The sequence below is a fragment of the Haliotis asinina genome, chromosome 1 (assembly GCF_037392515.1).
Source record: "Haliotis asinina isolate JCU_RB_2024 chromosome 1, JCU_Hal_asi_v2, whole genome shotgun sequence".
In the NCBI taxonomy this organism is placed as follows: domain Eukaryota; kingdom Metazoa; phylum Mollusca; class Gastropoda; order Lepetellida; family Haliotidae; genus Haliotis; species Haliotis asinina.
Window position 1 is genome coordinate 75,867,462 of NC_090280.1, and position 24,595 is coordinate 75,892,056.

Sequence of the window (24,595 nt, forward strand, 5' to 3'; positions counted from 1 at the left end):
TCTACTGAAGTGGTTGGCTGGAATATGAGAAGCTTGTAAGGAATACTGACCGGTGAAAGCAGGGAGTTTGGGAAAAAATGGAAGCTTTAAAGCGCGGAAGTGGACGTAGACCCATTAAGATCTTGTGACACCTTTAGGGGACATGCTTGTCGAGAAAGACTTTGCGTCTGTTCGGTAAGTAAAAAAACCTGTTTCGATGATGGAATGAAAACACGCAGTTAGAAACAAACACGTCGTCAGTTAGCTACACTGTGGTAGACTAGTTTGTTTGTGGTCGCCGTAGACCCGGGTTCGATTCCCGATTCCTCCTGGGGCAACTTTCATATTGTTTGAAAGCGGCTTAAATCCTCTCACTTGGTCTAGATTATGTTTATTCCACGGAATTAGCGAGTGTTGTTTATTGTTGCTTTTAATAGTGCCCGTGTTTCAGTGTCAGCGTATAGTGTGTGAGTGAGTGAGTGAGTGCGTTTGGTGTCAAGCCACTTTCAGCAATAGTCCAGTAATATCACGCGGGGCACACCAGAAATTCACACATTGTACCCTAGTCTGTCTGAACCACATTATTTCCAATAGTGCCAAGCCCTCTCCACAATGTTTAAGCTTTAAATGAAGCAAGTTTAGATTTCCTCAGGTTCAGGCTCTCAGTCTCGACCTAGTCTCAGCGTGGCTCCATTTCAGGTTAAATGGGTTTGCTTGTTCCTATCAAATTTATATATATGACTAAGCGTTTGTCTAATTGGACCCATGTGAAGAATCAAACCCGGATGCTCGGTGTGGAGGGCTTTAACCATAAGGCTGTCCCATCGCTCTGTCACCTTATATGACGTAATTAAAATTTGGCAGTTCAAAAATAGATTAGTACGAACACCAAAAAAATTAGCTTCAGAACTGCAACCAGTTCGCCCTTGTTTTGGAAAAAGTGTGTTTTCTGTGACATAAAGATCCCTCGAAGGGTCTACTTGTATGGCTTACAAGCCATTGACCAGCAATAAACGTTTCATTCTGGGCGATTATTAAGATTTCATTTTGTTCGAGTGAGTGCGTATGATTTTGTTCGATACCAAATAAAAAGTTTGTGTGACGAGTGTTCCGATGATGACAAGATATTTCTAGACCAAATTTTGTTGCCAATCGATTCTATTGTTTCTTAACAGGAGTGAGTGAGTGAGTGAGTGAGTGAATATAATTTTACGCTACTCTTAAGAACACATATAAGTTGTATAGTCATTTATTTCTTAAAAAACACATTTAATGTTTTTTAATGCTTGATATAACATCTGGACTTCTCGAACATAAATCTTCACATAAATATAAAATATCAGTTCAAAAGAATATCTTGAAACACGAATATCACACAGCGAGACGCCATATTCGCAATCATTAAACTGTCACGAGGAATCGAACCTGGATGACGCTCGGACGCCCCTCAACCCCATGACGAGGCTGTACCTCGACGCCGTCGACCGTTGTTATCATGCTCCTGATGTCAATCACTGGATTGTCTGGTCATGACGATATCGTTTACAGATCACCGTCACATTGCTGGAATATTGTTGAGTTTAGTAACAAACAAACAACATAACGAGTTGACCGCATTCTAGATGAATATGGTATTGTCATTCACAGTTGCGTCGCTAGTTGGTTATAGGGTTCGCCCGTCACGGTGAAGACCAGGGTTGGATTTCTCACACGGTTACAATGTGAAAATCCACTTTTTGGTGTCTTCCGCCGTATGCTGGAATATTGCTAAAATCGGTGTAAAACATACTCACTCACTCGCTCACTTGGGTTCGAGTCCACACATGAGTACAGTGCGTGAAGCCCATTTCTCGTGTCCCCCTCCGTGATATTGCTGGAATATTTGCTAAAATCATACTCACTCGCTTCACTCCAAACGTGATCCTTTTTCAGGAACACAATCGGAATTTCAGAAACTAGAAACTTTAAAGCCCGACCTTTGAAACTGGAAACTACAGAAGAATGTATCCCTTTGTGAACCTGATCGTGAGCCACATCCATGGTTTACATGACCATAAAGTGCGACAGATTACATGCATCTTTATCATGGTGCCATTTGTACGACGTCCAACATCCGAGCCGTTAATGGCCTTGTATTATCACCGCGCTCCGCCGATATCTTGCGCTGACGTTTAAAGAGCCACTGTAGATCAAGGTTGTGAAGCCAAGGCTTAGATTCAGTCCAAGAAAGTATGAAAATGTTGCACAATTTTCATTATGATTCGCTTTCCACTGTCTGCCTGTGAATAGTCATCCATGAAAAATAAGCATGGGTTCACGGAGTCTGTTCCTATCCATGAATATCTAGGGTAGAATTGGTCTTCACCAACCCATGCTTGTCGTAAGAGGCAGCTAACGGGATCAGGAGGTCGGGCTTAAAGACTTGGATGACACATGCATCAACCGTATCACATATCGTATCACAATTGTGATCACAATGCTGTTGATCACTGGATTTTCTGGTCCGGGCTCGATTATTTACAGACCATGTTGGGTGCGACGTTAACACAACACACTAAACCTGTTCTTACCGGGTGCCTTAGTTTGCTGGGAGTTCTGGAGTATCTGACCATGTATGTCAACAAGCATTGTAGAGTGATAGTAACATCAACCTAAACTGATACGATGAAGCATAATGTACCTCTGGCAAAAGTTTCATAACGTTTGTCTCTCTTGATGTTATTCATCGGTAATGCTATCATTTTGACCCAAACTGACTGCAGACAACCATGACCTACTGGTGAACTATTCTGGCCCGGAATCTGTACCAAAGAATTTTGTATCACAACAATCCCGTGACCATCGGTATATTGACTGCTTAATTAAACATCAAGTGGCGAAGATCACACACTCAAATTAAATTTTGATCAATAGACGCAAATGGTACAGCTTCTGAAGATATTCAGTGCCAATGGGTAATTGTCATGATAAATATAGAAACACAGACGTGGCAACAATCCTTATCCTCCGTATCATTGCTTAATTTAACAATAGTAAAAATGGTTATAAAAATCTCAGCGTATCACTGCAGAAACTCACGAAACAGTAGTATAATACTCTCAAACCTATAACCGTTATCGTGGAGGGAATCGGATCATAGGTTACCTGCGGCCCCAAGGGACACAACTCTTCAAAGCGACCTATGGGTTTAACCCACCATCATCGAATACTGGTTCTAGTGAGTCGACAAACCGAAAGGTTTGCAGTCAGATGGTTTACAACTCCTTGGAAACCACACCATGCCTTCAATCATGGTACACACACGTGCAGCACTGCTCTAGACAGTGTACATCATCCAGATGTAATTGTACCGAGATGTACGCCAGTTGAGAAATGTTCCAATATCAGGAGAACAATGGCAGCTATAATAAGAGAGAGAAGAACCAGGACAGCAACGACGAAGAGTTGCCAATGAAACGGGTTTATTAATCACGTCTGAGATTACCTTTTGTATATTATATCACTGGATCATGTCTGCCGCTAGATTAATTATTGATATATATGACATGTTGTGATTAGTCGGCCGCACAATAGTACCTCGGGGGACGTAATTACTAGGATACGAGCGTCCATAGCAACCACAGTTGCACAGCGGTATCATTTCCGTTGTGTCGGAGTCTCCGTGCCCATGTCAAGCGTTTTTGCAATAAGACCACAACATGCCAATAAGCATTTTTTTTCTTGAGTGGCTGACATTTTGTTGCAATGGTGGCTGTTTCCATGGAATGCTGTAAGGGATATTCCAGTGTTCTCGAGTTCTCGCGATTACGACCTTTGGAAACAACATGAATATGAGTGATCGTGAGAACAGTAAATATGCCCTTTCTCTATCACGCATCCCTGAATTTTTGAGAATACTGAATGCACGGTGTCTTGTAAAATCTCCAAATCCTATCTCCAAATCTCGATTTGTCCAGTACAGTCAACTAAAACTCTTGAGATTTCATGTTCTCGCGCCCTCGCATTCCCGATTTGTCAAAACAGCCAATACATGGATGCGATATCGATAGCTGTTTTCGGCGAAATCTCGCGTTCTCTCCCCTTTGGATAATTCATCTTGTTTGAAAGGTATAGACCTACGCCTGTCCCAGTCGCATAAGCCACAGGTCGCGGCACTGAGTCGCCTCCCTTGATCATGCCAGCAGCAAGGATTGGCGTATGCAATCATTGTTCACCCCGTTCACATGTCCCGAAGTTGCTAGCACCATACCTATGTTCGTTGGTTAACCCAAAATTCTGACGCTTACATTGTTTCAGGCTTTGAAATAATATTGCTAATATTGCGGCGTAGAACTAGACTCACTCACTTAGGCTTTGGTCAAACATTGACCTTGCGTGCAGAAAGGCAAATCATAATAAACCCCAAAACAGTCACACATAGTTTAACATAAGACATTGCATTCATTATAATGTCAAACTCGATATGACATCGGGGTAGCTATTGACTGCGAGAGTGAGTTAGTGAGTTGTCGTTATATGCCGCTTTCATCAATGTTCCTGCAATATCAAGGCGGAATACGCCAGAAATGGGCTTCACACATTGTACCCATCTGTGGATTCAAACCTGGGTCTACGGTGGCAGGAGCGAACGCTTTGACCACGTGTCTACCCCGTCGGTCCCAAGCCAGACGTGTTCATCATAGAGTTCCATGCCACTCTATTCTGATATCCGTTTTTGACAACCTATTGAATCCAACCTTTATCACGTCATCATTGTGACGCCAAAGAAAACACTCTTAAGAACACATATAAGTTGTATAATCATTTATTTCTTAAAAAACACATTTAATGTTTTTTTAATGCTTGATATAACATTTGGACTTCTCGAACGTAAATCTTCACATAAATATAAAATATCAGTTCAAAAGAATATCTTGAAACACGAATATCACACAGCGAGACGCCATATTCGCAATCATTAAACTGTACAAAGCGATGATCAAAACAACAGTCTAAGGTCGAAATATCAGATCGTCACCAAATACTTTTTCGTCGACTATGTGAGTCAACGTGTCTGAGAGACAAATGACACTTCTCCAGTAACTCGACACTGAAATGAACACTAGGGATGTCGAGATAGATGACAGACAACGTAACACAAACTGTTACTGATAAGAACCAGACATATGATCAATATTTGCTTCATGTAATAATATATATTTATCTGATGCATTTTATATTAAGTGATGACTTTTACATGACTTAAGGAAATAAATATTATGGTTTATTATGGTTTGAAATGTGAATAACGAAACCTCGTTTATCCGAACTTATCTGGTTGACCTGGTGTAGACATGCCCGGTTTAATGAGTCATGACAGTGAAGTAGTGGTCTTGAATGTGCGGTGTCCGTACTGACAAGGTTTCACTGTATGTGCATGATATTATTCAATTTTGTTTGGACTGGTATGACAGGGCACTGAAATGCATAAACAAGTTAATTCACCATCTTCATATACTAAACAAAGAACCCTATAGAATATGAATATTCTTCGATATTTATTTTGTCGTGAAAACGTAATTTGAAAGTAACTTCCACTATATTTCTGGTGCCCTCCGCCGTGCTGTGATATTGCTAAAAGCGGCGTAAAACCTTACTCACTCACTCACTGATTTGCCCTAAATATTCATGACCTCTAACTCCATGTTCTGTATTTGTGTACCTATACTGAAGTACCTTTTGTTCCTTCAGCACAAACCCAAAAGTGCCATTTAATACAGTGTTGCTTAATGGACACACGCGGAGCACATTTGTCTGTACACGAAAATACTAATAAAGTGAACATAGCACAATGTTGTACGGTAAATACACAAAATATACAAATAATAGGAAATTGACAACAGCTGTCCATTGCACTTATCACACATATATGATACATTCCGAGATCGTGTTCTTCCTATAAAGCTCAAGCAGATCTGAATTAAGAGTTCATCAAGCAGCACTTCATCAAGTATTTTCCGCGAAGTTTTGAACATGGGTCTTTACTCTTCTTGACCTTTGATTGCTTTCAAAGTTCTTGTGCCAATGTCAGATAGTTGTTGATTTGTCTTCTGTTGAAGCTATTCTTGAAGGATAAATAAATCTTCTAAAAAAATGGATGAAAAACAAATAAAATGTTGCATCATGACTTGCGTCAATTTTGATATTTCACAGGCGCCGTCAGTCTGTCAATATTCTTTCTTCTTCATCACATTTCATTGACTGGAGACGCTTCAGGAATAGCTCACGACAAGCAGAGGCAAGTATCCCTATTCTGATGCTGACAGTGCTGAATATGTTATTGCGAATATTGTTTATGCGAAGAAAGAACATCTTCCATAGGCAAGGGAGTTCAGAGCCAGCGAAAGTCAAGCTTCCGCTGCGGTTGGAATTCCCTGGCGAAGGTAGCGCCACAAAGGGCTATCACGAGTTATATTCCTTCCATGTCCTTCCTACTAACCAATCAGAATCCGTCTTTCATATCAAACATAACGGTGACGCCTGGCAAGACACGTCTGTCCTACTGTCCCTAAACCAGATTGTTTTCCCCACCACTTACCCCTCTTGCAATGCCAAATCCCAAAACGAACCGAGTTTATATTTCCACAGGTTCACTGGGCTTATTTGTTACTTTCAGAATTATATTTTGTCAAAGACAGGACAATAAGATCGAATTAATTGATAAAAATGTGTTTTCATTCCCTGTTTCGCACCTAGTGAGATGTCAACAACACCCCTTGAAGTGGACTGGAGCACAACACAAGAGATCCTTGGTGAAAAGATATGGAAATTATCTGTCGACACCAAGTTAAATGTACAAATGATTTGAAAACCCTGCAACTGACCGGTAGTCACCATATTGCTTACAAAGCGGATGTTGATTCTGCCACGTGACTTTGAAAGGACTATGTAAAGACTCCTTTGTGCAGCTAAACTATAACTGGGAAATTGAAACCAAGGTCGGCAAGCGTGGAAATTGGAATTTTATTATTAGCTACCCCCTTGCCTCGTGGAGACGGCAACGCTGACATGACTTCGACGCAAATACATTTTTGTGATAATTTCTACAGTAATTCATAAGCTGTACATAGGAAAATATACATCTTAGATGTCGTAAAAGACGTGATACATGTTATCACATGCTATACGTGTATCGAATTCAGTCTGTTCCATATCACCAATGACGTCAGAGTGACGTCACACATGACGTCATACAAACGCTAAATAATCGTCCTCATCGTACTTGACGTCAGCGAAGTTGGACAATATTGGACAAAAGATGGACAGAGACACGCCCATGATGGCCAACATGTAGCTCCAGCCAATCTGACAGTGTCCAGTCGAATAGGGGCCCGCGGCTTCTCCACAGTAGTACTGGAAAAATGGCGTCGAGAAACCAAGCGGATACATCAACAGCCCGGCCGCCATGATTAACACTGAAACAGTAAAACATCGTATTAATGTCAGGAAATGATGACTTTAAGTGAAGACATTGAGAGTCTCATCTCTGTGTCTTCATATATACATACAATAAATAGAGGATATACGGTAGATTACGTTAACAGACGTTTATGATTATTACTGCAGAAACGTCATATTTATGTCAGGAAAGCATGGTATTTTGTCAAGACATTGAGAATCTCATCTTCGTGTCTCATATATACAATGTACATTCAATAAATAGAGCATATACGATAGATTACGCTAACAGCTAGTTATTAGTAGTATTGGAGAAACGTCATATTAATATCAGGAAGTTATGACATTAAGTGGAGACGTTGAGAATCTCACTTTCGTGTGTCCCCATGTAAACTAAAGTCAACGATGCTTATACCGAATTGGCTGATATAAACAGAGTCCAATGATTTAACGATATAACAAACTGGTAATGTATTTTGACCCCTGTCTTTTGCTAAATTTATCAGCCCAAATGCGTGAACGATTTCGGTAATTACGAACTAAATTTAGTAATCCCTTTAGGTCCATTGTTAACAGTATTTGCCCTTAACTACGAAAAGCCCCCAAGGCCCTAAGGACCGAGACTCATAACACGTTGTCAGGCCTACCATACAGACGGTGAACAAATCATCAAAACCGAACCCATATCCACCAAAACAGAACAAAAATCACAAGAAACTGCCACAATATCCTCTAAACCGAAACAAGCCCCTGTAACGGAAAACTAATCGTCTGAAAATGGAAACAAAACTCGCGAATCAGCTACAACAGCATCCGAGAACGGTCGCCGAGCGCACAAAACGGCAGTCACAGCGTCCAAACACGGCAACCATAGTATCCTGAAACGGTATAAATATCATCAAAGATGGCGGCGAGGGGAGACGAACAGGCTGTAGCCAAACATGTTTTTCGTCACCATGAGTCTAATCTTGAAAATCCAGGGTGTGGGTCTTGATCAGAATATGTATAATATAAGTAATTCCCAGCGAACAACGCCATAAGGAACTGCAGAAAACAAAAGACGTGGGTCCGAATGGTTTTCAGCCGGCCTCGGGCCTGAGGACCGACGTCAGTTTTTTTTATTGTTAACGTAATTTATTCGACTGTGTATCAGCATGAGTCGATATAATTACGGAGGAGTGAATACTACCCTCGCACCGCTTGATACACGAACAAATCAAATTCAGAACTTACAGATTCTCACGCTTATGTTGTGTAATATCACATATAATCATTTCGACCAAAAAGTGTTTAAAACTTTTAAAGGCAAGTGCTATGTTTGATATCAAGAAACACGAGGGTCTGAATCAGCTAAAATCATTCTTTCAACTTTTTAAAAGTTGGTAAATGGTAACATGTGTCTTGCGTGTTAAAACGCAACTTCTCAAATCATTGTGATTCAGTCTTTCTGTTGCAATATCTCCAAGACGACCTCATAGCAGGCGATACATTTACAAAAAGCTTTAAGACAGTTTTCGATGATGAAATGAAGTAACGAAAGACTGTTTTAAGAAAAGACGCACTATAACCGCCAGGGAAAAATGCAATGAAATAAATCAATGGATTTTTTTTTAAAAATTAAAGATCACAGAAAAAGAACAAAAATATGTTGGAAAGAAAATTTTCTCTCCTATTTGTACCGAAGATCCCGGGTCGATTGTAACATTTCCCCCTAAAGCGATTGCGGTGCTATTCGACTAAAAGCTGCATAAAACAATACTCGTTCTTTCACGAAGAAGTAAGGTTGAATGGGGAGTAACGTTAACCTCGCACTTAAGAATGTTTCGTTCATTTGACGACATGTATGCTTGTGTATGTGCGGCTACTTGTACCAGCCTAGACTGATGCTGGTTTCATAGTCCTAGCTCACTGAGATACCATGCTGCAGTTAGGCATGAATAGCCCCACTCTGACACATTACATTGACTCTGAGCCCACCAGTCCTTGTTGTACCCATTGATGCCGACCGCCAGGCAGGGACCAACAAGTACCCCATTTTAACGCCTTTTGGTATGGGATCGAGGATCGAGCCCGCGTCCTTCCGCTCTCCGGACAGACTATCAACCACTATACCACGAAAGCGGCTTCTCTCAAGCTGTGATATTTGTCTTGACTATTCAGAATGCGTGGGCTTGGGTCTATCATCTCCTCAATATAGAGATATATATGGCTTTTGATAAACCTACTTCTGGTGATAAACCTACTTCTGGTAGGCTGAAAGTGTTATTCTTTGAAACGAATTTGAAACGAAATAACATAAAAATTCTCCTTTGTATGTTTGACATTTTCAAATGATGGCATAAGGGAAACCTAATATGAATCTAGAGATTAGATCCATGTCTATTTCTAGCAGAGAGAACTGTTCATTGAAAAATTAGTGATAATAGTGTTTCACAGCATAGTGCGACACTCAAGCTACTACTAATGTAGGGTTTCGTGTATATATATATATATATATATATATATATATATATATATATATATATATATATATATATGTGTGTGTGTGTGTGTGTGTGTGTGTGTGTGTGTGTGTGTGTGTGTGTGTGTGTGTGTGTGTGTGTGTGTGTGAGTGAGTGAGTGAGTGAGTGAGCACTTTCACGCCGCACTCCGCAATATTCCAGCTATATGGCGGCGGTCTGTAGATAATCGGGTCTGGACCAGCCAATCCAGTGATCACCAGATATGGACAATCTTTGTGAACAGGTGAAGCTACGTCAGCATACAGATTCTTAACTTGTTGCTGGACAAGGATACGAGAATCTGTATCGAAACGTCGCATCATCCGAATAAAGAAGTTGTTCATCCATAAAGGTTGTCCATATCAGACACGTCATCGTATCCCAGTTGCGTAGATCGATACGTTTACTGTTCCGGACTCGATTCGACTAGATTAGAGTGGAATCTGTCTAAACCGGCACCCATTGAAGACTGAAGAAGTAATCCAGTTTAGAAAACGTGCCGGGTTGTAGAGCTGATGATAAATGCACAGGTTACGAATGCGACTGAGATTGTATGCCGGTTTTGACAACTTGCTGGATAGGACAGATGCCGGTTTCAAGACCGCCGTGAAACAGTTGGAATATTGCGGCGCTAAGCAACATATGAACCTGTTATGGATCTTTGCATCGTGTGACATTTACCGTGCATTATGCATCGTATATACCGTGGAGAGTGTTAAACACATCGGGCGCATTGCATTGTGTGCTGTTTATCACGTAACAAGTTTCGACATTGTTTGATACACACTATAAATCGTTACGGTTTTTTCTAATGTAGAGATATAACTCGAATCTTCTACCATCCAGATAAGAAGACGGGCGAGTGAGTATGGTTTTACGCCGCTTTTAGGAATATTCCACTTCACCGCCCAGGATAACAAAATGGGTATATACTAAGTATTTTCTCAAGTATTGTGTATAAAATGTCATTTAGGGTTGCAGACCTGACAAATTATAGATCAGACAAAACATATACCATCATAATTTCATAAATATGGCCATAAACGTCCGTACACAGGGTATAAGATTTCTTGTCTTGTTCCTTCACGCGGAACAAAACTATCAGAACAGGTAAGGTTACAATCAGGACACAAATCCAAAGTTTTCATGGTTTATTAGGTGTGCTTTGCTAGTGATTAAATGCAATCTAAAATATGACCCAAGTCGTGGAACATCATGATAATGAGGAGGATGAAAGTACATAAACACATATGGTACAAACTATTCTTTATCATGCACTTGTTCATATACTGAACAGCAAAAGAAACCCAACCCATGGTTTTTGTCAAGTTTTCAAATAGGGGACTTACACATGAACGCTCACTTTCAAAAGATTTCATTTATTTTCGAAAATTGCGTTTATTTTGCTGTTCAGCATAGTTTCGATGCACAATAATCGACCTTCTTTCACTCAACATTGACATTTCACCAGGAAAGATCTAGTTATAGGACATTTGAACATATCTAGTCATTTCCATACATTAATTCATTCATTTATGATTTCCTGCTCTATCTGTTTTAGCCATATAAGTGGACGAAACGGAATATAACATGCGCGTCATTTTTAGTATTGCTAGTAACATGTTATTATCTAAGTGATTGCTTGCATTTTAAGGAAAGAATAGGTATGAATGTCTACAGCATAACATTAGTAATTACTTGGTTTGAAAAAAAGATATTCTGAATAATTCTTCTTGTACGTCACTGGCAATAATTCGGCCGTTGCTTGCTCTTTAAACAGTAATATGTTAATAAGTGCAGTATTAATGTCATCTCGTGTTTTTCTTTCTCAATTGCCTGTTGACATAACCCCTAGTGTCAATCGCATTAGTTGCACGTGTTGCCTGTGCAGCACGTGGTGACCAGCTCCCTCTAGTGGCTGTCAGGTGGTCAATCACTGACGCCATTACTCAAAAAGGTTTCAAATTAGCTTTTAATCTTTGGAAAAGCAATTTCGCCCGCACAGGGCACATCCCATTCAACAATTCCATTAAAACTTCAATCTTGGGTGGAATGAGAACTGGGAGGGACAGTTCCTATTATGAGTAATCTTGGCTGGGGTTGAATAAGCGGGGATATTCATCGGGGAACTCGCCGCCATTGTGAGATGTCATGGTCCGCCATTGTGACGGACGGGCGGCAGGTCGTCGCATAACATCTCGGGCACCAATGGCAATCGTTGAAATGATAGAGTGGTTAATATCAAAAGATGGAACAAGTGGCACTGTCAAAAACGGAAAAAGAGACGCCGCTGCCAAAATTAATCCATGGACGATGACAGAGAAGAATTAGAGATGATTTCGTTGATTTCATGAAAATTCATAAAGCATTTCATCAAAGAATTAGTTAGCTTGCTTTAAGACATGATATAATGCAAGTCTTTTGTTCGAAAGTCTGAAAGCTTCGTGACTGATACACTCAGTGTTCGTTTTATCCTCGATAGCGTTTTTGGTCAACGCTGTGAGATTGTGTTATTGTTGCGCGTCGATTGTTGGCGGTTGATGAGGTAGAAATTGATACTGGTTTATTCTCAAGCAAAGCGCCCGGAAAATTAGAAATAGAGAGGAATATATGTTTTTGTCCGTCCTGAGAGACGGCTAGTTTAGAAAAGTCACTAGCTTCTCAACTGAGCGAAGGAATATGATAACAGTCAAAGATTCTGGTTTATGATTTCAGAAGGCCAGGTTCGTCGCTGACGACTCAAAGGTCAGGTACGTCTCTGACGACTCAAAGGTCAGGTACGTCTCTGACGACTCAAGTCAACGTTATCGGACTATCGGGAGAAATATTATATTTTCCAGCACTGAATCTGACCAAGAGAACGCATTCGTGGTTTCGACAGTCCAGGCAGTTAGTATTTAATACTAATATTCTGGCATATAATCAAATAAACGGTAGCAGGGACGTCTAAAGCTCCGAAATTCACAATTTGAACAAATGCTTTCCAACATTCAGATATTGAAAACATTTTGTTTTATTTAAGCAATTTTGTATCATTTGTGATCATGTGTGTTATATCGTTCATAATAGTAATGATGAACATATATGGCTCTTGGCAAAAGGCGAAGACAAAGTCAGTATTACCATACCTGGCGCGACTAAATGTATAAATTCTTATTTTATCAGGTCATGTGATGAGGTAACCGTGTTATTAGGCAATAAACCCGCATCATCATCATCATCATCATCATCATCATCATCATCATCTTCATCATCATCATCATCATCATCATCATCAGGGGGCGGTGGGGTAGCCTAGTGGTTACTGCGTTCGCTCATCACGCCGAAGGCCCGGTTCGATTCCCCACATGGGTACAGTGGGTGAAGCCCATTTGCGGGTGTCCCCCGCCGTGATATTGCTTGAATATTGCTAAAAATCGGCATAAAACTAAACTCACTCACTCACTCATTATCATCAGCAGCAGCAGCAGCATCACCACCACCACCACTACTATCATCATTAACACGTTATCTTTTGTATTACTGAATTAATTAACGCGTTCCTTCTCTGAAGACAAGGGCGTTCGGGTAGCCAAGTGCTTAAAAATTTGGCTCGTAACACGGTAGACCGTGGTTTGATTCCCCACATGGGTACAGTGTGCAAAGCCTATTTCTGGTGTCCCCCGCTGTGATATTGCTGGAATGTTGTTAAAAAGGCGTAACACCTAACTCACTCACTCTGAAAATCTTCAGTTAAATTGGTGTTTCGGCACAAAATACACAAGGTCATATTACCACTGTCCTTGTGACATGCGTTTTTAACGAGATAATTATTATTTGGATTCTTTAAGCGTTTCTTTGATTCTAATAGTATTTTACAGACGGCGGCGGCTTGTTCACATGGGGATAGTGATGTCACAAGACTAATTTACTACATTATCAAATTATGAGATCAAACACAGAAACAATCATTCCAGGAGATTAGGCAGCTCGTGTGTTGAGTTGCTTCTCAGATTAACCTCCACTGAAATTTGCTATTCAATTTTCCGCCTCACTTGTTAAAGTTAGAACATGCCGACCTATCACGTGATCGCATCGCCCTGTCGCCCGTTAGAGGTCGCGGCTAATTGGTTAATGTGCATTAGCCCCGCCCATTTATGAGACCCCCCACGGTGAGTCAGATTCCATGGTGATTGCATCTTTATCTTCTATCTTCATCACTTGCAAACCCTTCAAAAAGACCCCTCACTGTTTTTAGAATCAAACGCGCATCTCACGTGCATCTTCGCGGGGGTCGCTCCATCACCAACATCTCCACGTGTTGTTGGCGGAGAATTGAAATTGAAAATCGTTTTTTAGTGGGGTTCTATTTCACTTGCTGTCAGATTCCTGATGAATTCCGGAATACGAAACACACTGGATCGATTATTGACAAATTTAGTTTTTTAGCTCTGCACATGACGGCACTTTTTTAATTTCCAATCTGTATGAATATATTCCCGGAAATGATATCGGTGACTACCGATAGAGTTATTGTTTGGGCCTGTTTTATACGCTGAAACATAGTCACAATGTCTAAGGAATTTCTTTTTGGCTGATCTAAAATAATAAGGCTATTTCAGTTTTTAATATAACTGTCTTACTGCGCTCCATGATACTCTTGAATTCGACGCCGTATTTTCCACGTAGAGTTGTGTCCCCTTGGTGTGCAAACATCAGAAGGGGCCACATTCACAAAGCGATTTTAGCGCAAAGTTGATTTTTTTATATTAACGATGGCTAATTAACGTCGTAAAACCGAGACGTTATGTTTTTAAGACTTTCTCAGTAAAGACTTATTTAAGGATAAGAATCAAAGACATGCTTGATTCTGTTCTTTGGAATGTCAACAGGGAACGTGTGTCCAGTTGGGTTAAAAGCAATAAGCTCCGAAACCTGCGCTTGTTACCGTACACATCGACGCGCCATGATATAACGAAACTACCTTTGAAAATAACGTAAATCCGATTTTTTATGTGCCATGACACAGCCTCTACGACAATTCTGGAACATGCTTTCACAACGGCCGCAGTGGTAAAGAATGTCATTGAGCGATACCCTCAGACTGCAAGCCCTACAAGAACACGTGATATAACTACGTCATTCTAGAATTCCCTTCATGCACACGTCACAAGATGTACAACTGCGACGTAAAACGTATGTGTATAACCACACTCAGTGATGCTGAACACGTCTTACAAAAAGCAGCGATTGCCACGAGCGCTCGATGTCTACCTCTAACTTGTTTCGTAGTGAAATACAGAACTGAGGTCACGATTTGTGTATCTACGTTAATAATTTAGCACGTCTATCCTAAGTGTCCTAGCATATTCAATCAAAGTCTTCATTTCGCCTTCCAATCACGTATGTTAACTGAAGGCGCTACTTTCATAACTGACCACACATCTGATACAACGACGAATAATGCCACGTTAAGTACTGTTCATCAGACATATACTTTAAGGCGTCCTATTAAATGTTGGATGACGCATACACCCGTTTTGTGGGTGAATGGGTGTATCTATTCATATATTCCAGCAATATATTTCGTAAATTCGCATATTTGACACTTCAAATTTATGGTCCAGTGCCACAGTGTCCCACACACCAAGTGTCCGATGTCAAAATGGTTACTTTGGTGCGCGTTCCTGCTTTTCATTTCAAAGTATTTTCAGTGTCAAACAAAAATGAGAAAAAATATTTCTTTTCATCTCTACCGACAGCGTTGTCAATAAAAAAGTTTCTTCAGTGCTATTGCTTGCAAGTTCTCTTTTCTTGCATCAAATTTGTAAATAATAAGTCACAGCAATATTTTTTGTTGTTCTGAAACACTACCCATCACCATTTGTTTTCCCTGAAAGCCATGAAATCACAAAAAAATTCGCAAACGCTATAGCTCTAACTTGAAACCGGAAAGTTCAGTGCATTTTGGTAAAAAAAATAGCGTTAAAGAGTACAAAGTAATCAGATGTGCCGCCGGGTTAGAACATAACGCTGCTGTTTGTTGATGAGAGACGACAGAAATTTCCGACAGTAAAACGAGTGGTTGAGTGAGTTTAATGTGACCCCGCATTACCAATATTCCAGCAATATGTGGGGAATCGAACCTGGGTCTTCGGCGTGACAGGCGAACGCTTTAACCACTAGGCTACCCCTCCGCCCTCTTAGAACAGCTGTAGGATCACTTAACTGGTCAGTTAAGTGTCACAGAAAGCCCAGTGTGACGTAGAATGAGGATGTTTTCAGCCCTATTGATGTGATACTGGTCGCGAAGCGAGCGATTCCTGGCGTGACCAAGGGACATTACCCTGTACATTGATTCGCAGTGCTTCAGATGACAGGTGCACTAGAATTAGTTTGACAAGTACAGTCTTGGAAAATGAGATTACCGTCTCCAATTATCAAGTGTGTTTATGTGTATAAACGATACACCTCAAACCGATTTACCGCCTCAGCTTGGTTCATTTGTGTCGAGTTTGAATAGCACGACACAAAAATAGTTCTCAAATCAAATTACACACGATAAAAACGTTGTGCTTTATTTCGCACATGAGATTGGCGGTGACGTCACTCCCCGTAAGAAACGCCGATGACGAATAGACCCACTTTACAGAAAGAAACAGACTTTTAGTATACAGCAGAGAAGCGAGGAAGACGGACACGTAAAGCATAAACATGCCTCGTTTACTTCTTTTAGTAAGATGGGATTTTAAACAAACGCTCTAACCCTGACTGTTTTACATGACACTGTCGCCCATGACGTAGTCTGATGAGGTCGCCCGATGTTTATACCACTGACCACTAGTTTGAAAGGTACCGACTCGATTATATCTCAGACGCCAGTCTATAACAACGATACACTTGACAGGTCGCTATTATTGGGACAATTCCAGGTTACCATCCTCTGGTACTGTGGCACTGGAATGGCCTACGTTTTAAATCATTCCTCGCGGTAAAAGATCCAGGTTCGTTTCCCAAGAACGGCGTGAAGCCATTCTATGGCGTCTTCTGTCCTGGAGGTAGTTGCGTAAAACCAATGTCTAATGTCGCAATTTTGAGCGAGTACGAAAACTGTGTTTCAGCTTGCTTTGGACATCAGACATTGTTTTGTTGGTAACAGAATCCCGTCATCGGACGAACAGTGGAATAAACCACTAGGCTACCCCATCGCCCCCTCACATCACAAAAACAACGGATATGTTTTGAGAGTGGGCGGGGTATCCCTTTCCGGAAACCCTAGGGGTCGACAAGGTATCTAATTTGAGACTTACGGCTAATACTAATGGAATACGCGCCACATTTGTATTTCCAACGGAGGCTAATATGATAGTCGCCCGTCCCGTTTTCCTAGCTGGGGAAGTAACGCTAACAGCATGGGAAAACACATAAGACGATATCATGGCATCATTATCGAAGCCTTATTCGCAGAGCCTCGTCTCGCCGTATTAATATTCTTTTTATACATGTGTAAACACTGCCTATCGAATTCAAATGCCCCGGGATCTCCCATAATTAGCCTCTTCAGACAGAGAGGGAGTATCGACCACACGTTTCCATTTCTACGGTTTATGAAAGCCGTACTTTAAACCCGTGTGTTTTCAGTCCGTATAAGATACACGTGCAACACAATGGCCTCCTCAAACACTTATGGCTTCTTGTAATAAGACGGAAATTTGTGTCAATAGATTCGGTTTAATCCACCGTGGCTGCACAAATACATTAGGCTATTTTGGCAGCTCCGTGCAAACACTGCGCACCGTCGCGACGTAATTGGTTGTAGTCCACGTCGTCGTTGAAAATCTGTCGTGCGTGGCCACACGTAGCTGCGGGGAAGTCGTACGGAGACTGAATCATGGACAGCCGTATGTAGGAACGTCCAAGAATAGACGCAAGTGACACTTGGGAGCCTCCGTATGATAATAAAATAATAAACTTGGAATAATCCGTTGATTTTGTTACGTCCACCATGTTTGTTTTGTATAAATCAATGTTTGACATATTTGCGTTGAGCTGTCTGGATTGTTTGATGAAAGGATTAGACAGGTAAATAGAATAATGTTTAAAACCATGTTATTATGCCAGGCTATTCCGAATAAAGAGTTAATCAATCATCGGTACGATACGATCGAACAAAACACATTTCTAAGTTGTCATCAAATATCAAAGGCGCTCGCTCACAGATAAAACAATCAATTATCTAAGATAATGTATTGCTTGTAATGTAGAATGCATTGAAAACGATTGTGTTGCAGGCATGATGTTTTCGGAGTCAGTTGAAATCATTGTGCCATTACTGGGTTTTAAGTCGCGGTGGTAATTTTATTGAGTAGGGCGCTAACGAAATGTCAGGGTTTAATGTCATTGGAAGTAGAACATATGCAAAGGATATTTGACGAGTCATAATGACATTAGTTATATTTGAAAGATGAATTTTTTTTTCAGATTCAGTTATGTGATCAGATAAACAACATTCCACGAGTTTGTAAAAGACTGTTTTGTGTGAATAATTCTCTGTATCTCTGACAATTTGTTGCACATCTGCGTTCTATGGACATAACAGGGCTCTCCAGTTCTGGGTTCGAACTCCAATCTGACAAATTGTTACCAAAGTAAATTGATCGAAATGTAGGTATTTATGAATATTTTGAAACAATACCGGTAGATTGGGGGAGTACACAACTTCTGCATGTAATCAGTTCATTTTATTCTGGTCGATTGATATTAGATTGAAGTGTGTCCGCAAGGTGCGTGTTCGAATCCCAGATCGCTCACGACCTTCCGTACCACATACTATATGCTGATGTTAGGAATTCTTTACTTCATCGGTAAAGATGAACGGCCTGCGGAAGTAATGTCAGAAATCGGACGCAAAAGACAGGTGGAAGAACTCCAGCACCAAGACCTAAAAAAGTAAACGGAAGTGTATTTACACTTAGAGATTTAAGAACGGCCTTACATCGCTTCAAATGTAAACAATCGGTAAATACACGCTGTATATATACACAACCAACGGTGTAATTCCGCGAAGGAACGTCTGATAATAAAAGTTAAAAAAACTATTTAAAGTGTTGTTCGTATCTCTGGCACAGACGCAGCGGTAGATAATGGTCTGAACTATTTTCTTTAATTTTGTTCCATGTATTTGACATTTTTTATGGATAGTGCTAACACGTAATGCCTATCTCTTGCTAGCTGCAGTCGTCTTCCAGCGCCATGTGTTGAGGTTACGAGACGGGATTTTTGGCTGCCGAGCGTAAACGTGCCATTAACGTGTTATATATGTCACTGGTGTTAAACACCTGCGGTGTTGCGGACAAGAGTTACACAAGCCACCTTGCAATCAATTTGAGGCTCTCTCTACCTACTTCCCCCACCCCCACCCATCCGCTCAACCTCCCCCAAACACCAAAGCCCCACACCCTAACCCCCCACCAACTCCCGCCTTACCACCCACACCGTCCCACCTGAACAGTACTGAGCACGACTTATGTCTTCATATCAAGCCTGACTGGTTTCCGTCTACTAAACATGTTTGCGCAGCAGCTTGAAGCGCTTACCTCTCGTCGAAATGGTTACATGTCAGCTATCATCTATCCCTGACATGCAATCCAGACATGGTTATGGTCACGATAAACACAATCTCAGACAGGGAATACTGATTCAGACGTAGGAAAACACTTTAAAGACCTACGGGGTGCGGATCTAATGTTCCTATGGCTGAGCACGAAGTAGGGCTTATCTTCGGTCTCTCATTCATACTCTCTAACCCCACAGGAATCGTTCACCCCTCTCCCGCCTGACAGTAAGATCTACATTCGTAAGTCTTAATGGAATTTTAAGCATCTCATAAACTTTCGCCACACGATAACCTTACAATGTATTGCGATAACGTTCTGATAAATGCACTAGAATCCAAGTTCGTGTCCTATCTGTTTCCGATCCCAAATTTGTATCCAACCGGGATAAAATCCGTGCGAAATCACATGATGCGCAAGACGTGCTGGGACCGAGACAAGCCGAGATAAAAACGGCAACGGACTGACGAGCCAGTTTGTTTCAACGCAGCGGGTTGTTTTAAAATTACAAAACACAGAGCCACGTAAAAAAACGGTACAACACAACTGATAATACATGTTTATTCAAACCGCACCGTAGCAGCGAGTCTGCTCGTCTCCTGTCAGTAATTGAATGTTTACGATGAGCCTAAAAACAGACACGACTATTAAAACACTTCCTGCATGAAATGGAGTAATTATATCGACACTTTTTATCACGTACATAAAAGTCGCATTATTGAATGATAATTCCGATAGTAAACAAAACCATTATGGTTGACAGAGCTTCAGACTAGAAATAAATAACCTAAATGGCAAATAAAACTGCAAGATTTTTCATCTGTGAAGTAAATTTTACTGACGTAACCTTCATCAAAACACCCTACAGCACTCTGATCAAGGTTTCACGATTACTCCGCCGGTAGTTTCTTTTATTTCATCAATATCCTGGCAACGCAACAAACGGTAAACACAGTTTTAGACACACACACACACACACACACACCCCTCCCCCCACCCCCCAAAGAGACTCGAGTGCACTGTCAGTTCAAGCATGTCCAGGCTATGGGGTTAAAAAATAACTCTGTCTGGAAAAAACGAGACAGATATATGTGCTCTACTTAGGCAATAAAAAGTGTCAGATGAAAGCAAGAAATGTTTCTAATGTAAATAAGTGTTCCGTATGTATAACATATCTTGATGATATGAGGTCGTAAAAACAAATTACATGTGATGAAGAAAATCTGAAATGAATAAAACAACTTATATCCGATACGAACATTTCAGTAACAATTTAACATGTGATAATGTTAGTTAACAAAAACATTCTGTCATGAGAGAGAGGTGGGGGGTGGGGGTAGTTCATAGTAGGAGAAACAGGTGAGAAAGAGGGAGGGAAAGAGGGAGGGAAAGGGGGAGGAGCAAAGATAGACAGCGGGAAGAGAGACAAGAATGATGAGTGAGAGTCGTGAGAGTGTAACGGGTAGAGAGAGGGTGTGAGGGGGATACATCCAGAGAGAGGTGGAGAGACGGGAGATCAGATTGGGAGGGAGGTAAAGAGGTGGGGAGGGGAAGCTGAAGAATAAACTGTCCCACAACATACTGGAATTAAGTGATGAAGCGAGCCTATTTCATTATTGGCGTCCCTTTAGTATGCGATTTAAGACAGCAAATGTTGTGTAAAGCCGAACGTGTTAACGCGCTCTAAGTATTCATGAGTGTTTGATTTAGTTTTAAGATCGATCGTGATTAGTAATCAACCAATCAGAATCGAGCATCCCATACCACGCTGGAATGACCTTTAAAGGTTAATGAACAGTTAGTCCAGAATAGAATAGTTTTTTACCCCAATATAATACAATCATGGAGATATAGATGAGTGAGTGTCAATTTGATATCAAGTTCAAATCCCTCAGGATTCATACATATGTGATGAGCGAACGTTCAAAAGATGCTAGATGCACCGGCTGGTTCGTCTAAATCCCCCACCCGCATCTCCTCCCTTGACCAACCCACCCCTACCCCCTCTGCTGTAAATTTAGACATGTGTGTCCGTTAATCCCACAAAGCATTCCCAAGTGAATGATTGTCTTCACAAAGCCCACCAGTCTGCCAGTACTCGCACGAACAGTGCAAGACGATCAACCCAATCTCAGACGCCCCAAGGCCAGGTTTCATCACAATACGAAATCGGACAACAACCTAAACGGCAATTGCTATGGATGCCAAAATGGTTATCGGGATTCAATTAACAAACTCAAATTATCACTGATATCCAGCCGTACTGACGCCATCAAAACGAAAAGACCTCACAGATAGACAGACAAAATGACTCAACTTCAACCTACGTTGTTAAATATGTACGTCGAGACATACACAAATATAATTAAAACATTTCCTTGCAGAAATAAATGGACAAGCTACTGAGTCACTTATTTGCCTGTCTGCGCCTCGTAGCAATGTCTAGCGGACAGGACACGTACATGGTACGCTCAGAGTAGTCTGATATGAAGACAAGCCATGCGAAATGTGTTGGCTGTCTTATCGCAAGACCTGCAAACCTAACCCTTGGACAATACAGAGAAACCCACCCCCTTGCAAATATCAGTCTTAGTCACAACATTTGTTTAGGCTTCAATACAAGCCCATAGTCTATTTCCTCTTCAAACAAGCGCCGTGTACGTAATACACCGTTCAAACATCCTGTTTGACAATTGACCAATGCTGTTTACCTAGAGTTAAATCATTACATAATTGCAGAGACAGCAGACCACGGTGAGGTCCTGGTACCCAAGTCCTAGTCATCATTGAAAGGTTTCGTCCAGGCTCCCACCCATGTCCAGCCACGGGCTGATTGTTTACCATCGATCAATTTCCAGTTCCATATCGACCACGGCATTGATGCTGGAAACGTGATCCTTCTGTCAGAAACGATGTATTGATCCAAGTCAGAAGGCTTTCCTGGGTCTAATTGTTGTTCACAGACTTCCGCCGCTCTGCAACATACCTACAGTCCACGCCCGGATAATGCCCCTAGTCCAATTGCTTTAAGTGCCTCAGCAGCCGGCTGGTCTCCTTGTGGTGATGGTGATTTGGTGAGATTCTATATACACTAATTGTTGACCGTGATCCTTCATGGGGTCTAATGTATGGGTGGCAGGCAATGGGAAGTCGTGAGACAAAGTGACGAAGAAATCTGACCCCCCGATAATCCAGCTTTCAATAGAGGCTAAAATACATACATGTCCACTCGCAAATCCGAAAGGTCAAGTCTGTAAGGTTACACGTTGTCGATTAATCTCAACTCACCTGAAACCTTGCTTTCACTCGAGGAGTTGGCTGTCAGTAAGTCTGACCATAGCGTTAGGCAATGGAACTGGTATTTTGTCTGAAGGTCATGTGTCGACTTACATGTGGACAGGGTGTTGGTGGATTCCTCCACACAATGTGTCTGCTGGTTGCAGAGACTAAAGAGCGAAGAGACTGGAGGGGTGGATGTTTGGTACATCTGGAAATCAGGGCATGTTGGTATCATGAGGATTGTGGCGTTTGGAGTGGTTGGGTCTTGAGAAGTGGGAGTCTGGACGCCACGCGATGTGTCTGACGATTCTGGGAGTCTGAGCCTGGGGATCTGGGTGTCCGGGAAGGCTGTAGAGATAGGGAGACTGGGTGTTTGGAATGTCTGGACATTTGGGGACGGGTGATCGGAAGGAGAAAATGGGCGTCTGCATGGAGAGCACAAGACGACGGGTGTAAGAGGAAGATGGGAGATTAGGGATGATGGGCTTGTGAAGAGGATGGGAGACTGGGGGTGATGAGCGTCTGACAAGGATGGGAGACAAGGGATGATTGGCGTCTTTAGAGCACTGGAGACTGGGGGTGATGAGCGTCTGAGAAGGATGGGAGACTGGGGATGGTGGGCGTCTGATGAGGACGGGAGAGTGGGGGTGATGGGGATGATATCTTAAGTGAATGGGAGACAAGGGAAGATCTGCGTCTGGGAGGATGGGTAACGGGATGATGAGCGTCTTTGGAGGACTGGAGACTATGGATGATTGGTCGTCTGGGGAGGATAGGAGACTGGGGATAATGGGCGTCTCAAGAAGACGAGAGACTGGTCTTCTGGAGAGGCCAGAAAGTCTGACTGACAGAAGACTGGGAAACTTTGACAGTGAAGAAAGACATAAATCCCATCATAGACTGCAAGATGCCGGGAGGAAATTTACGTCTAAGAAAGCCAGGGTCCGATTGTGGGTTCAAATCCCCTTTTCACCCCCTTATAATTCACCCTCAGAAACATATCCCCCAGTTTCACCCCAATTATAATTCACCATCAGAAACATATTCCCCAGTTCCCCGCTCCCCCATACAAAAACCAACGAAATGCACCCATTTAGTTTTTTTTTCCACAATAGCATTAGCGCATAAAATACACGAACCAATGTCCAAACGGGCGTTAACCACTCAGTTTAACTATCCAGTAGGTTTTCTTTCTTCTGGGAGATCACAAGCAAGTGCTCACCTATCATAGAGCACTTAAAGAAACTCCAAATAACTCAGCTTTGTTCCAACCATAAAACGCTTCTTCAAACACAAAAAAAATCTCCATCTTAAAGCTGATTAATGTTTGGCTACATATGAGACGTATATGTTATCTAAAGAAAAGTAGTCCTGGGAGATTCGGAGCATCTGCTCATTGCCTACGGTCAGGGAAGACCCTCGTTAACCTTTAAACGACTAATGGCAGACCACACTTCGGTCGACGTCGACTGACATTTAAAAAAGCTGCTGTCAGCGGACATACAAAATGCATACAGTTACCATACCCATCTTAATAAGTATGTAACATACACCAGCTGGGAACTCACTGTAAATCTAACTTCAAAAGGAAGATCTAATCCGTAAGGAAATATTTCATTGGACGTAATGAGTAGCATGTCTTTGGGAAAGGGCTTATGAAAACGACAACAGCAGGATGGTCAATGAAGACCGCGAAGAAAGGCATATACAAATGGAGGCAAAGAAGCGTTGTCTTTTTTTCTTATCTTTAATCTGAAGCGCGTTGTGATATCATAGGAAATCGACCTGGCCATCACATCCACAGTC

The 24,595-nt window shown here is 41.5% G+C and overlaps 1 protein-coding gene across 1 annotated transcript in view; it reads right to left on the reverse strand.

The window, feature by feature from the left end:
• Positions 1 to 4,767: 4,767 nt before the first annotated feature.
• Positions 4,768 to 24,595, reverse strand: part of LOC137282741 (LHFPL tetraspan subfamily member 2 protein-like) — a 33,452-nt gene continuing 13,624 nt past the window's right edge. The window contains exon 2 of the mRNA XM_067814531.1: positions 4,768 to 7,433. Within this exon, the coding sequence (XP_067670632.1) occupies positions 7,207 to 7,433 (227 nt within the window). The 3' untranslated portion in view covers positions 4,768 to 7,206. The remainder of the gene's footprint in view (positions 7,434 to 24,595) is intronic.